The sequence below is a fragment of the Monodelphis domestica genome, chromosome 5 (genome assembly GCF_027887165.1).
Source record: "Monodelphis domestica isolate mMonDom1 chromosome 5, mMonDom1.pri, whole genome shotgun sequence".
Taxonomy (NCBI): domain Eukaryota; kingdom Metazoa; phylum Chordata; class Mammalia; order Didelphimorphia; family Didelphidae; genus Monodelphis; species Monodelphis domestica.
The window spans coordinates 1,869,097-1,882,081 of NC_077231.1; the positions used below are offsets into that span (position 1 = coordinate 1,869,097).

General features: G+C 40.0%; 1 protein-coding gene across 6 annotated transcripts in view; it reads left to right on the top strand.

Moving 5' to 3' along the window:
• FGD4 (FYVE, RhoGEF and PH domain containing 4) overlaps positions 1 to 11,967 on the top strand; it is a 195,045-nt gene extending 183,078 nt beyond the window's left edge. For 5 of the 6 annotated variants that reach the window (XM_001377269.5, XM_056797377.1, XM_056797376.1 and 2 more), the window contains one exon: positions 6,475 to 11,967. In XM_001377269.5, the coding sequence (XP_001377306.3) occupies positions 6,475 to 6,732 (258 nt within the window). In that variant the 3' untranslated portion in view covers positions 6,733 to 11,967. The remainder of the gene's footprint in view (positions 1 to 6,474) is intronic. The other variant, XR_008911933.1, reaches the window with a different exon arrangement.
• Positions 11,968 to 12,985: the final 1,018 nt, after the last annotated feature.

Sequence of the window (12,985 nt, forward strand, 5' to 3'; positions counted from 1 at the left end):
AGAGTTCCAATACCAAATAAACGAATTGGAAGAATGAGCAAACAAAATAACACTGCAAGGTAAAGAACGGACCCCCGAGAAAAGAAATCCAAAACACCAAAAATAAAGCCTCCAAGACAGCGGTTCTCCACCTCTCCACTGTAGCAATGAGAATACATCATGCGTATCAGGTAGTTACATTCCGAATCAGAACTAGCCCAGAAAAAAATGAAGCCAAGGCGGGGTTTTAAGTTTAAACAGCTTATTACGGATTAAATTAGTGTGACAGAAGAAAGAACTGGGGGGAGATGATAGCTTTGGAAGAAAGACTAAAAAAATCACTGACAGCTTCGCATAAGAGGCACAAAACCTTGTCAGAGAAACAGACTCCTTGAGAACAGTCCGTGAGACAAGAAATGGTAAAACAAAGTCAAAAGACGGAAAAATATAGAAGAAAGTGTAAGGTGTCTCTTTTTTAACTCGCCTACAAAACAGATAATGGAAAGATAACTTTAGGAATCATTGGGCTAGCAACATGTGTGCCCACCAACTAGGGAATAACTAAAAAGGTCATACATAGTACATGCATATAATCGAGTATTACGATGCCACAGGAAAAAATGAATTATTATGAATGTAGAGAATTATGGGAAGATTTACATGATCTGATACTGAACTGAGTATGCAGAGCCAAGAAAACAATTCATGTGATGACCAAAACTACATAAATGGAAATAAAAACTGTAAGATAAAGAAAATTTGCAAGCGAAAAAAACAAGACTCCAAACAAAGATGTGAAAAAAGATATTCCTGCCTGTCTTTGCAGAGGTAAAAGGTTCGGAGCTATTGTACATTACATATGTTTTCAGGCTTTCTTGATCGATTAAACTACGTATTATATTGGATACCTCTCTGAGAGGAAGAGGAGAAAAGATAACTGGGAAACATTCTGGTGATATAAAAAGCAAAGCTGATCAGTAAAAACGTATTTTTATTTATTATTAAAAATATTTTTACTAAATTAAATGGACTACCTAAAAACTGTGATTAAAATAAGAACCTAGAAATCAATTTTCATAAATAATGAAAGTTGAGATATCTTGGAACGAAAATTAATATAGTGAATATAGAATAGTTTCTCCTCCTGAAGGAAACTCCCAAGTTAAAACCTCTCTGAATGGTATACACAAAAATCAGAGCTTCCATATTGAAAAGAATATATTCAAAGTGCCAAAAAGGAAGCATTTAAGCACCTAAGGACCACATTCAGGATCACACAAGATTTAGTAGCCACCACTTTCAAGGAGTGGAGATCTGGGAATATTATATATCAAAAGACAAAAAGATTTAAATGTAAAACTAAGAATAACTTATTACACAGCAAAATTTAATATAAACTGTCATACCAGGGTGGAGTTTGATGGGGGGAGAAAAACAGAACAATAGACCTTTAATGAAATGGAGGACTTTTTTTTTTAACCCTTTTCTTCCATCTTAGTCCATTGTTTATTGGTTCTAAGGCAGAAGAGTGGTAAAGGCTAGGCAATGGGAGTCAAGTGACTTGCCCACAGTCACACAACTGGAAGTGTCTGAGGCTACATTTGAACCTAGGACCTCCAGTCTTTAGACCTGGCTCTCAATCCACTGAGCTACTCAGCTGCCCCCTAAAAACTTTTAAGCATTCCTGATGAAAAATTTAGAGCTGAATAGAAATTTTAAAATATAGAAGATTTAAATAAAGAAATTAAAATAAAAATATAGAAAGTGTAATCACGTAATCTGAAGTGACTTTACAAAGGAATATTCAGGAAATATAGAGAATAATTGATAAAGGGAAGACACCAAAGGCTCTGGGAAATTCTTCTTGCAGAAGACAAGGGCACTCAAAGCCAGGATGCAGAGTTCAGGAGGGAGAGCATTCCAAGCATGGGAATAATCAAAGAAAATACTCAGTGTAATTGGATCAAAGAATTCATGATGGTGTGTAAGATATAAGAAGCCTGGAAGTTTAGGAAAGGGTTAGGCTATGAAGGGCCTTTGAGGGCCAAAGGATTTTGTAATTGATCCTAAAGGTAATAGGAGCCACTGGAATGGATTGAGTAAGGAGTTGTAGAATTACTTTCGTAGCTAAATAGAGGATGAATTGAAGTACAAAGACACTTGAGGCAAGTGGATCTACCATCAGGCTATTGTAGTAATTCAAGTGAGAAGGCCTGGACCAGAGTGGTGGCAGTATCAGAAGATAGAGGGTTTTGTATTTGATGGATGTTGTCAAGGTGAAGAATTGTAGCCTTGGCTACAATTTGGATATGGAGAGAGGAGGTATGAGAGAGAATGAGCAGTTAAGGATGACCCCCAGGTATGAGCTAGGAGGATGGTGTTGCCTTGTACAGTTATAGAGAAGGTAGGAGTAGATGGAAGGTTTAGAGGGAAAGATGATGAGTTCTATTTGGGAAATGTTAAAGTTCAAGATGTCTACTGGGCATCCATTTTGCGATATCTGGAAGGCATTTTGATATACAAGAAAAGAGGTCAGCAGAGACATTAGAGCAAGATAGGTAAATTTGAGAACCAGCATAGTGATGGTAATTAAGTTCCTGGAAGCTGAAAAAATAACCAAATGAAGTAGTATAGATGGAGAAGAGAAGAGAGCCCTGTGTGACACCTACTGATAAAGAGGATGACCTGAGTAAGGAGCCAGCAAAGGAGACAAAGAATGTATGGCAAAATATGTAGGAGAGAATGGTGTTCCCAAAACCTACAGAGAAGAAAGTGGCGAGAAGAGAATGATTAACCAAGTAAAAGGAGGACAGGAGGATTGAGATTTGAGAAAAGGCATGGGATTTGGCAATGGAGGGCACGTTAGTAACTTTGGACAGAGAACTTTTGGTGGAATTATGAGTCAGTAACCAGATTGTCAGAGGTGAAGAAGGAGGACAGTTAGGGGAAAGAAAGGAAGGGAAGGAGGCACCTATAGTAGATAGCTTCTGAAGGTTTGTGTCCACAAATAATAGAAGATATTTTAGGATGTTTTAGTAGGGATAGAAGGACTTAATGCAGGCTTTTTGAAGATGAGGGAAGAGATGGACATGTTTGTAGACAGTAGAAAATAAGCAAGTGGAGACTGGTTCAAACTTAAATAAAAGAGTTGGGATTATAGATAGTGATCTGTTGGAGGAGAGGAGATGGAACGAGATCACTTGAACAGTTAGAAGGTTCAGCCTTGGTAAGGAGTAGGGTCACCTCTTTGTGAGAAATAAGGAAGAAGGGAGATGAGCAGGATCACTTTTGTATGAGCTTAGGAAGACGAGAGAAGGAAGTCAGTGAATGGCCTCAACTTTTTCAGTAAACCGTGATGCAAGGTTTCAGTGGAGACAATGGAGGGAAGGGAAGCCATGAAGAGAAATTTTTAAAATCTGGAAGATCTTCTGTGAAGAGTGGGTTGCTGAGTTGCTGAGAGATGTGTAGAAGGATTGCCTAGCAGCTGTGAGGGCCCTGTGGAAGTGGTACCACATGAATTTGGTGGACCCAATCAGAATGGTCACATGATTTTCTATTCATTCAGTAGCTTATGTCTAAGAGCGAAGATGGTGGATGGTGAGAATAATCCTTGGCTTGATGCAAAAATCAGGGACTAGTTTTGAGAACCAGGGACTGGAGAATAGAAAATATCTTTAAAGAGTATCATCAAGACTTCAGGAGAAAGGATGATTGAATAGTGCAAGAGAGATGGCTTGGGAGAGAACTTAGGGGCCAAGAGATTGGGGGTCATGGTGTAGACAATGAGTAGGATTTGTTAAGGGAAGGCAGAGGGAGAGAGGATAGGCCAATAATTCTGGGCATATAAAGGGATTCCTTGAATTTAGACATGGTACATGGATGGGTGATGGCAAGATCAAGAGAATGACCATCTTTGTGTGTGGCTGAGGTGGGGTAGAGGAGTAGTTTATAGAAGGGAGCAGGTGGAGGACCTCAGTGTAACCATTGAGCGAGAGCCAGTATGCATGTCCACTAGTATGAATGTAGGAGCTGGGGAAGAGAGAAAAATTGTGAACTCATTGATGAAGGGAGGAGAAGTGACCAATACATGGCAGCTACCAGGATTTTGTTTGGATGAAAGATGTCCAGTGTATGCCCTCCAAGGAGGAGAGGTGATGGAGGGAGGCAGGGGGAGAACCTGGAAGTGGCAATAAGGAGCAGAGGATATTCCCAGTGAGCCAAGGGCAATAAGCGACAGTGCGGCCAGTACTAGAAAGAATGATACAGGGACGTTATGTCACTGGGGAGTCTGGAAGAGAAAGGTTTCAGTGACAGGAGTGAGAGGAAAAAATTAGGACAAAAGAACTGGTGGGTCAAATCCTGAAAATAATAGGTCATCTCGTTTAGGATAATACCAACATGAAATTTGAGTGTTCACCCAAAGCTATCCTTAGGGGAGCTTTTGGATCTCTTAGTATTTTTATCAACAAAAATGCAACTAAAAAGTCTAAAAAAACCAAAAAATGTTGAAATTCAAATCAAACAACAAAATAGAAATACTGACAATCATAGAAGACATTCCTAAAAATGAGTTCATACATCTAGGAGCTATTTTTAAAATAGTAAAATAGATTAAACTTTAAGCAATGTGATTATAAGAGGGAAGTCAAATTACCAAAATAAAAAATGAAAAGGTAGAAACGACAACAAATGAAGAAGAAATAAACTAAGATATTAAAAACTCTTTTGTTCAACTAAATCCTAACCCATTCAGATTAGTAGACAAGAAACAGATTGTTTAAATAAGCCAATTTCAGCAAAAGTGAGCAGGTCATAAATGAACTTTCAGAGAAAAAAGAGTTCCGAGACCCTCGGCACTTTCAGGTGAATTTGGAATAATAGAAGTCAAACGTTGAAAGAATGATGAATTCTTATATGACAAACTTGGGAAAAAAGCAATCTGAATAGATTCCATTGACGACCCATGTAATTGACATGCATCTGCATAGAAAATCTTTTTACCTAAATCAGGGAAGGAGGAAAAGCTATAATCCAATATATATAATGAAGATGGAGGCAACATTGACATTTCAAAATCAAATTCAATGACTGTTTTCTTCTGGTTCTTTTCCTACCTATCTGACAGCTTCTCCTCAGTCTCCTTTGCTGGTTCTTTATCCAGATCATACCACATAAACTCTCTCCTGGGCCCTCTTCACTTCTTGTCTCGTTAACTTGGCTGGCGATTTTCGTGAGCTCCCATGTACTCAGTTATCATTTCTATGCAGATGGATCTCAGCCCCAAGTATCTAAGCCTAAACACTTCCTGAGCACCCGCCCCATATCAGCAGCTGCTTTTGGACACCTCGAAATCAACAGCCCATTGGGACCTCCACGTACACATGACTGTAACGGAATTGATCTTTCCCCCTAGTCCCTGCCCCTTCCCCAAATCCTTATTACTGTTGAACCATCTGCTCTATCATCCAGACTTCCAGTTTGGGGATCATCTATGACTCCCATCTCGCACCCCAAATAGCCATACTATTGTCAACTTCTGTCAATTCTACCTTCCCAAAATATCTTGCCTAGGCTCCCTTCTCTCCAGCCATACAGCCACCTCCCTAGTATAGGTTATTCTCAGCCTGTGCCTGCACCATTACAAGAACCAAACTGGACTCCCCAATTAAATTATCTCCTCATCTAATCCAGATGAAACTTTTCTTCCTTCCTGCTCTTAAAAGAAAGAAAAACAAGATCATTGTAACAAATGTGCAGATTCCCCGAGGAGCCGTATCCGCAAGTCCTGTGCCTCACTTTGTGCTCCGAGTCCTTCACGACTCCTCCAGAACCGTGGCTGGCCGTTGTCCTAATTCTGGTTCTTGGGAGCTTTGAGGTTTTTTGTTTTGACACTGTTCACTGTTATCATATAAACTGCTCCTACTTCTTCTCACCTAAACTTACATCATTTTATACAAGTCTTCCCGGGTTTCTCAGCCCATTCCAGTTTGTCATTCTTCGGCATAACAGTATTCTATTCCGTTTATATGCCATGTTTCTTCTGTCATTCCCCGGGTGATTTCTGCTTCTTTGCTACTGTAAAAAGAGCTGCCGGAAATATGTTTTTGTACCTATGGGTCCCTTCCCTACTTCTTGATCCCTGTGTGTCATCGGCGCACCAGTGGTTCTGCTAGATTCGCGGTTTGTTGCTGCTTTGAAGCACGGTTTCCAACTTCTTTTGAGAATGGCTGGACCAAATCCACAGTGTTGTAGAGTGTTCGAGGGAGTGCTTGGATGTTGGAGTCCCCAAGTGTGGGCGGGCGGGAGGGAGGGAGGGAGGGAGAGAGAGACTGCGGATGAAGGCTGTAGACTTAGTATATGTTCCAGTGGCACGTAACTAAGCTATCTGTTTTCATGCACCGCCTCGTATTACCATTTCTTTCATTGAAGAGGTGGGATTTGGCTCCCGGTTCTCTTGTTCTTCTCTTCTAAATCAGAACGGCATTTTGTCTTTAGGATGTCAGAGCTCAAGCAACCATCCCGCTCCTGGGCTACATGGTGGATGACACACCGAAGAGTGCTGACCTCCCTCACAGTTTCAAACTGACCCAGTCCAAGTCTGTGCATAGCTTTTCTGCAGACAGTGAAGAGATGAAACAGAAATGGTTGAAAATCATCCACTTAGCTGTCAAAGGTGAGACCCCAGAGTATCCGAGCGAACTACAAGTCACTGTCAATGAGCATCCTGGACTAACGAGAAAGGCAGAGTGCTGAATTCCAGGTTCCCGCTACACGCTTCTCAAAGAATCGAGTTCTGTTGTGGCAGTGGTGGGGCCACGGAACGAGCCGACCAAGAAAAGAAGAGCTCCAGGAGAAAAGACATTCCCAGCAACCCTATACCTTTTAGCACTTTATGTTGAAAATACAGGTTCATGAGCAAGTCGGGGGGAGGGGGGGTTAAAAACAGACTATTTTCTTAAACTTCCTGTACCTTTAGTGAAATTGTCATACAGTCATTTCACCGATAATTTTTTAGAAATGTGAACTACTGAAACATCTTTAAGAACTCGGTCTTGAGCATCTACTAAATCACTTTGGTTTGTCTTAAAGAACATGGCATTTGATTCTCTTGCTGTTAGGTTAAAATTGTCACGGGTTCTTCGTTGTAGTCTTTGCTCATGGAGAATCTGTGACAATTTGAAAGATATACCTCCATATTGCCAAAATAGATATGTAGTGAAAAATACAGGAATAGTTTTGTTTAATGCATTCAGTTTATTGAAGTTAGTATCTAAAGCTATTTACACAAGTTGTGTATGTTCTAATGTATTTTCTTATAGAAAAAATCAGAAAGAAATTACATTGACTTTTAGAATTTCAATTTATCAAGAATAAAGAGCTAATTGTTTTTCTTAAAAAATGTATTATTCAAATAAGAAAAAGAAACAGAAATATGAGCATTCATGTATATGTAATATCTAACCAACATAGACTGTACTTTGACCTCATGGTTTTAGGATCCTACTTGTCCGTTATTTATTTTTTAAAAAGCAAAGCATGTTTTATCTTGGAATTAAGCAAAGTAATCTAAAAAAGGTTTTGAAAATTTGCGTTTAATTAGTTGATGCCTAATGGGCTTGATATTTTTATAAGCTTAACGGAAATCGCAGTTTATATGGCATGTATCGATAATGAATTCCAACTCTGTCTTAAGACTATTCATTTTTCTTTTTGTTCTGTGCCTATTTAAAACAGTGCCTCTATTGGAAGGTGCTAATATTTCAAGATAGGGTGTAGATTCAGTTAGCAATGTTTTGGGGTTCATTACTTTAAGATAAGATAAATCACCATTTTGATCACTGGGACACTCAGAGCATTGAGAACATTTCCCTTTTAGAATCATCTGAATATTGAAATAACAAACATCATCAATTATTTGTAAGGATTCTCTTCCTTTCGCTAATATTTGAAAATGGTCTCCCTGTGGGAAACCTAATTGAGCTAGAGCTTGGGGAAACTAGTAGGTAAACCTTTCCTTTGTAGAAAAAATTTTCAGTAAAATTTTTCACTTATTTTCTAGATTTCGGCACATTTAAATGTAGCATGTAGATTCTCATTACTGTATATTTATGCCATCCATTTAGGAAGCACTGACTTTGTGTAAATCACTCTGTGCAGTAGCACAATTTCACTTGAATTTCTTAAGATTGTTAAGTCTTAGACAACTAATACAATTTCAAATATCGGGGAAAGTACTGCAATCTTTTTACATTAAAACCTAGGTTAAAATAAGTATACAAACTTTTATTATCCAAAATCTATAAAACTCTGTTTTTGCCCCTAAGATCAATATTCCTGGAAGAAAGAAAGAATTTCATTTTTGAAGATATTTAAAAAGCTTACAGATTTGGGGAAGGCTTACAGAGGGATCTGAAAAAATCTTTTGATGACTTTTGTTTTTTTACTGGAGATTTTACTTTTCCAAATCCCATCTCTGCTTAGATACGATTCATTGTTCTTGGGATTAAAATGTCATTATCTTCTCAAGTCATATTTATTTCGTCAACCATCTATTTATTCCTAAATGTGATTTCTAAAAGACTCATAAGCTTGCCTGAACTGCAACCGAAAAGAGTAACAAAACCTTTTTTCAAAATGTTTTAGACTAAATTAAAATTTAGATTAGACTGTTAGCCCTGAAATTCAGGCCCCTTTTAATAAGACACCATTTAATCAATGCTATTTATTCCTTCAAAAAGAAGCAGGCAGATATCATTTGGAAATAACAGAATTGTTTGTTTTTTTCCTTTTACGTGGAATGTAAACCAACTCTGAAAGTCGAATACCGAGGGCCAAAAAGGATGCTTTTTTTGGTAGACATCAGAGAGCAAACTCAAGAGAAAATGGGGTATTGCCCTTCTCTTCTAGGCTCCTGTTAAATGTTTTTTGGGGAACAAGAAAATGCTAGACACAAATGATAAATTGATCAGTTTTTGCCTAGAGATGTTGGAAACAATATAAAAATGGAACTGGTTCTAAGGGGAGGGAGAATGGTCAGTGTGTGGCCCAAATATGGCTCCATGAACCTGACGGTGGCAAGAAAGTCTCTATAGTATTACTTCCTCCGAAGACAAACCCAAAACCCCAATTCTCTCACGTTTTGACTTGATATATTGGAGGTAGCAGCAAAAATAAAACCCCAAAAGACATTATTTGTCCACCATTCTACATGGGGAAAGCATGACGATGTACTTTTTATTTTTTATAGAGCAAAGAATATGATAAGAATGACTCTCTTCTGCCGCCTCTGTCATTTTTACGAAGGAAGAAGGCCCCCTTGCCTGTTTCTTTCTTCTTTCAGGAAAGAATACATTAATGTTCTTCTTTGGTGAGTGAAGAGGCTTTATTTTAGGTACCCATATGTGTAGCGAGGAGCCTACCAGGGTTTCGTCTGAAGGACTATGTGTTACTTCTGATTTCTGGGGTTTATCATTATCCTTTCAGAACCAGGATCCAGTCTCAGGCTTGTTCATCAGATCCTACATCTCTACCTTGTGACCTTCTAAAGCATCTCCTTCCTTTTAAGTCCTCCTTCAACTCCCAGAAGCCCCTGGATGGCTGCATTCATGCACTCTGTCTGCTCTCCACAACATGAAAACGTTCTGATTCTTTGTTCCCTGCTCTCACTCTCCTTCTTGAGACTTACTTGATGTTTTCGATGTTGTAGATCGTGCACTTTTTTATATCCAGCTTCTTAACAGCTTACTCACAGACAAACTACCAGCGGCCACTTTTCACCGTACCACAATGCCGATGCCACAGGTATGCTCTGTAAGCAGTCTCGTTCTTCAGAGTAACGGCTTGGATGGGAAGGGATTTGCCCAAAAGGAGTGTAAATATCTCCTTTCTTGAGCCTAGAGCTAATGCTGATGCTGCACTTCAATTTGCTGTCTTTCTATTACATTAATGGAATAAATTATTTAAATACTTTTAAGGGATATGGAGAATGACTTTATTTAAAATAGATCTAGACTATTTCTAATCCTAGTTCTTAATTTGAAAGTCAGAGTGGGGGGGGGGGGGTAAACTTCTTATAGAAGCAAAGTACTAAAAGAAATCCTATCTGCCTCTAAGTAGATTCGCTAATAAATGGTGGTAAAGGATGCTCGTTTTTTAATTTACGTATTTTAAAAAAACTACAGGTTTTCTGGTACTACAGGGTTGTTGAAGAATCCTTGATGCCTTCTGAAAAATGCTTCTCAGTTACAATGATTCTGTCGTCAGAGTGTTCGCCATTGCTTTCTTGCTGCTGTCATGATCCTGAGAATTGCTATGGAAATCAAGTCTTTTCTTTACTTTAATATGTTTAGTTCCTTCTCTTCTCTTTCTTCTCGGCTTGCTCTAGCAGAGAGCCTTCATGAGTTCTTTCCTGGTGTTCCTGTCTAGATTTTAGCTAACCAACATTGGGTTGGCACAAGCACGACTCTGGTTTTTATAAGAATCTTGGCTACACAACACAGAATGCAGTAAATGGAAATAAAAGCGGTTAGATGTGGTTAGGTGCATGACATGCTTCACAAATTTGATGTCATATTTATGGGCGATTCAAAGGAATTCAGAGAATGTCTTAAAAGTTTGTTTCTCGATAGCTGTATTTTTCATGAATGTATACCAGCTTGGAAGGGTAACGGGACTTGTCTGTTCTCATCGTCGGTACTTCGGGAATGTGCTTTATGTAGAGCAGCTGCTCATGTTTCTTCTTCTTCATTCCTATCCCCCTAGCAATAGGCAATCGCACAATGAACTCAGATTAATCTTCAAGAATAATGCTTATTGTCAGTTCTACACTAAGATCTATGGTTCAGTTCTTTATGTGAATCTCTTTTTGTAAGCTTGAAACAACTCTTTCACAGACAAAAATTCAGTTATTGACCCTGGGAGCATTTCCTTCATGCTGTCAAACGTTCTACATAATTGTTTACATTGATTTGGAAGTAACGGATTCTAGTGCGTTGACTTCGTATCTCTGGAGTGTCCGTGGGATTTTGTACTCTTAACAAGGTTGGTGGGAGGAGACGGGGAGAAAGAGAGAGGGAAGAAAAGACACATCAGAACAGGGACAGAGGGAAATGTTCCCCCGAGAGCAAAGCAATCTTTCTATTGTTTCTAAGAAATCTGAGTCAATGGGGAATACTGAAAATGGGAAAATGGGGAAACTAGACATATGCTCAGCAAAGGAGCAAAGCCAGGATGATTTGGCCAAGATCGGCTTGCAGTGTGTGCATACACTTTCCACCAGGCGTCATCTTCCCATCCTGGTTTTACTTATTGCTGATGCTTTCCTGAGTAATTTCACCCTCTCGGGCCATTCGACTCAGCTTACTGAGAGGGAAGTCAGCCGGCAGCTGTACATTTCCAGGGCTTCCCAAGATCTGGTGAATAAAATGGTCTCCCGAACTCTCGTTTCATGCACAAAATGGCGCCATTTCTCTGACGTGTTTGTTGGTAAATCATCCTTGTAGTCTTCCTTGTTAAAATGTGAAACTGGCACGGGCCACTACTGCATAAATTAGATAATGATACCAAAAAGGCAGGTTTGAGGTGGGAAGCATCGAATCGCCTCACCTGTGAAAGACACCAACGATGAAGGAACTGGATCTGTGCTATCCGTATACGGGGAACAAAAAGGTACCATGTGGGGACCGTTGGTCATTGTCGGAACAGTCCTGTCTTCGAACAGACACGGCTTTAGCAGACTAGAGTAAAGCGCTGGCTTGATGCTTTTGCAAAGGGTCGGTCTCCAATGCCGCGTCGAAGGGTTTCCAAGTGCATGTGAAAACGAATTTTTCAGATCGATGAATGTAAAATACTGGCAAATGTTGTATATAATCTGTACCATATGTATATTTGGTCATAAAGGATGAGCATCGAAACATGTCCAATTAAGCACTTTAATTCCTGTTAAATATGAAAAGTTTGTATCCTGTAAATAAAGGCATATTAAATCACTACCACGAAGTAGAATGTGCCGACAGCCTCACTTGGGGATTGGCTTCCCTCGTTTCCCCCCAGAGTCGGAGGGAAAACATCTCCGCTACATACAGCAAAGGTTTTTCATTATTCTTGGACAAAACTTTTAGCGCCACCGAGTGCTTTGGGGAAATGTCATTGCCAGGCTTGGCCCTTGGGGCATTTCTGGGCTTCCACAACGTCCCTCTAGCTGCACAGCCCCTTCTGCGTGTTTTATACCAAAGCTTTAGCCATGTTCGTTGGGTGCTCTAGCACAGGAAGGGAGGGAGCTTCTGCCTAGGCAGCCCAAGCAGCATTCTGAGGGGGAAAGAAAGCTTTGCTAGCTCCCGAGAAGGTAAGAGGAGGGATGATATGCATGGGCAGTCCCAGGGACATGGTGGAAGGCCTGTCTTGTCTGTACCTGTCGTACAACCACGAAAGGTCAGGGCCACCATTTGAACCCAGCTCTCCAAAGCCAGGGCTTGCTCCACATTAACTCTAAAGATCGAGTGTTCCTCATCTACGTTACCAGTGGCTAGCGCCAGAAAAACGAGAAATTAATAGGATCAGAAGGATTTTAGAGAGAACCTAGTCCATTTTACAGATGAGGAAATGGAGTTTCAGAGAAGTTCAGTAACTTCTTGCCCAAGAACCCACAGGAAGCAAGTGGCAGAAGTGATCTTCATACCTAGATGTTCCGTTTCTAGACTCCGTACTCTACATTGAAGTTCAACAGCCCTCTCTCTCCTCCTCTTTCTCTCTGTTTCTGTCTCCAGTCTCTGTTTGTCTCTCCCTTTCCCTCTCTGTCTCTCTCTCCTTCTCTGGGTCTCTGTCTCCTTCCCTCCCTCCCTCTCTGGGATCTCAGGAAATTGAGAGACCTGGGGCTCCTAGTGTCTTTTCCAGAAAAGGGATGAATTCTGTGATAGTCTTCAGCAGATCTCAAAGCCTAATCCAGGAAACAGACTTAGTCTGGAGCCACATGAGAGCCCAGGATAGGACTCGGGCGATTCTCTTCCTT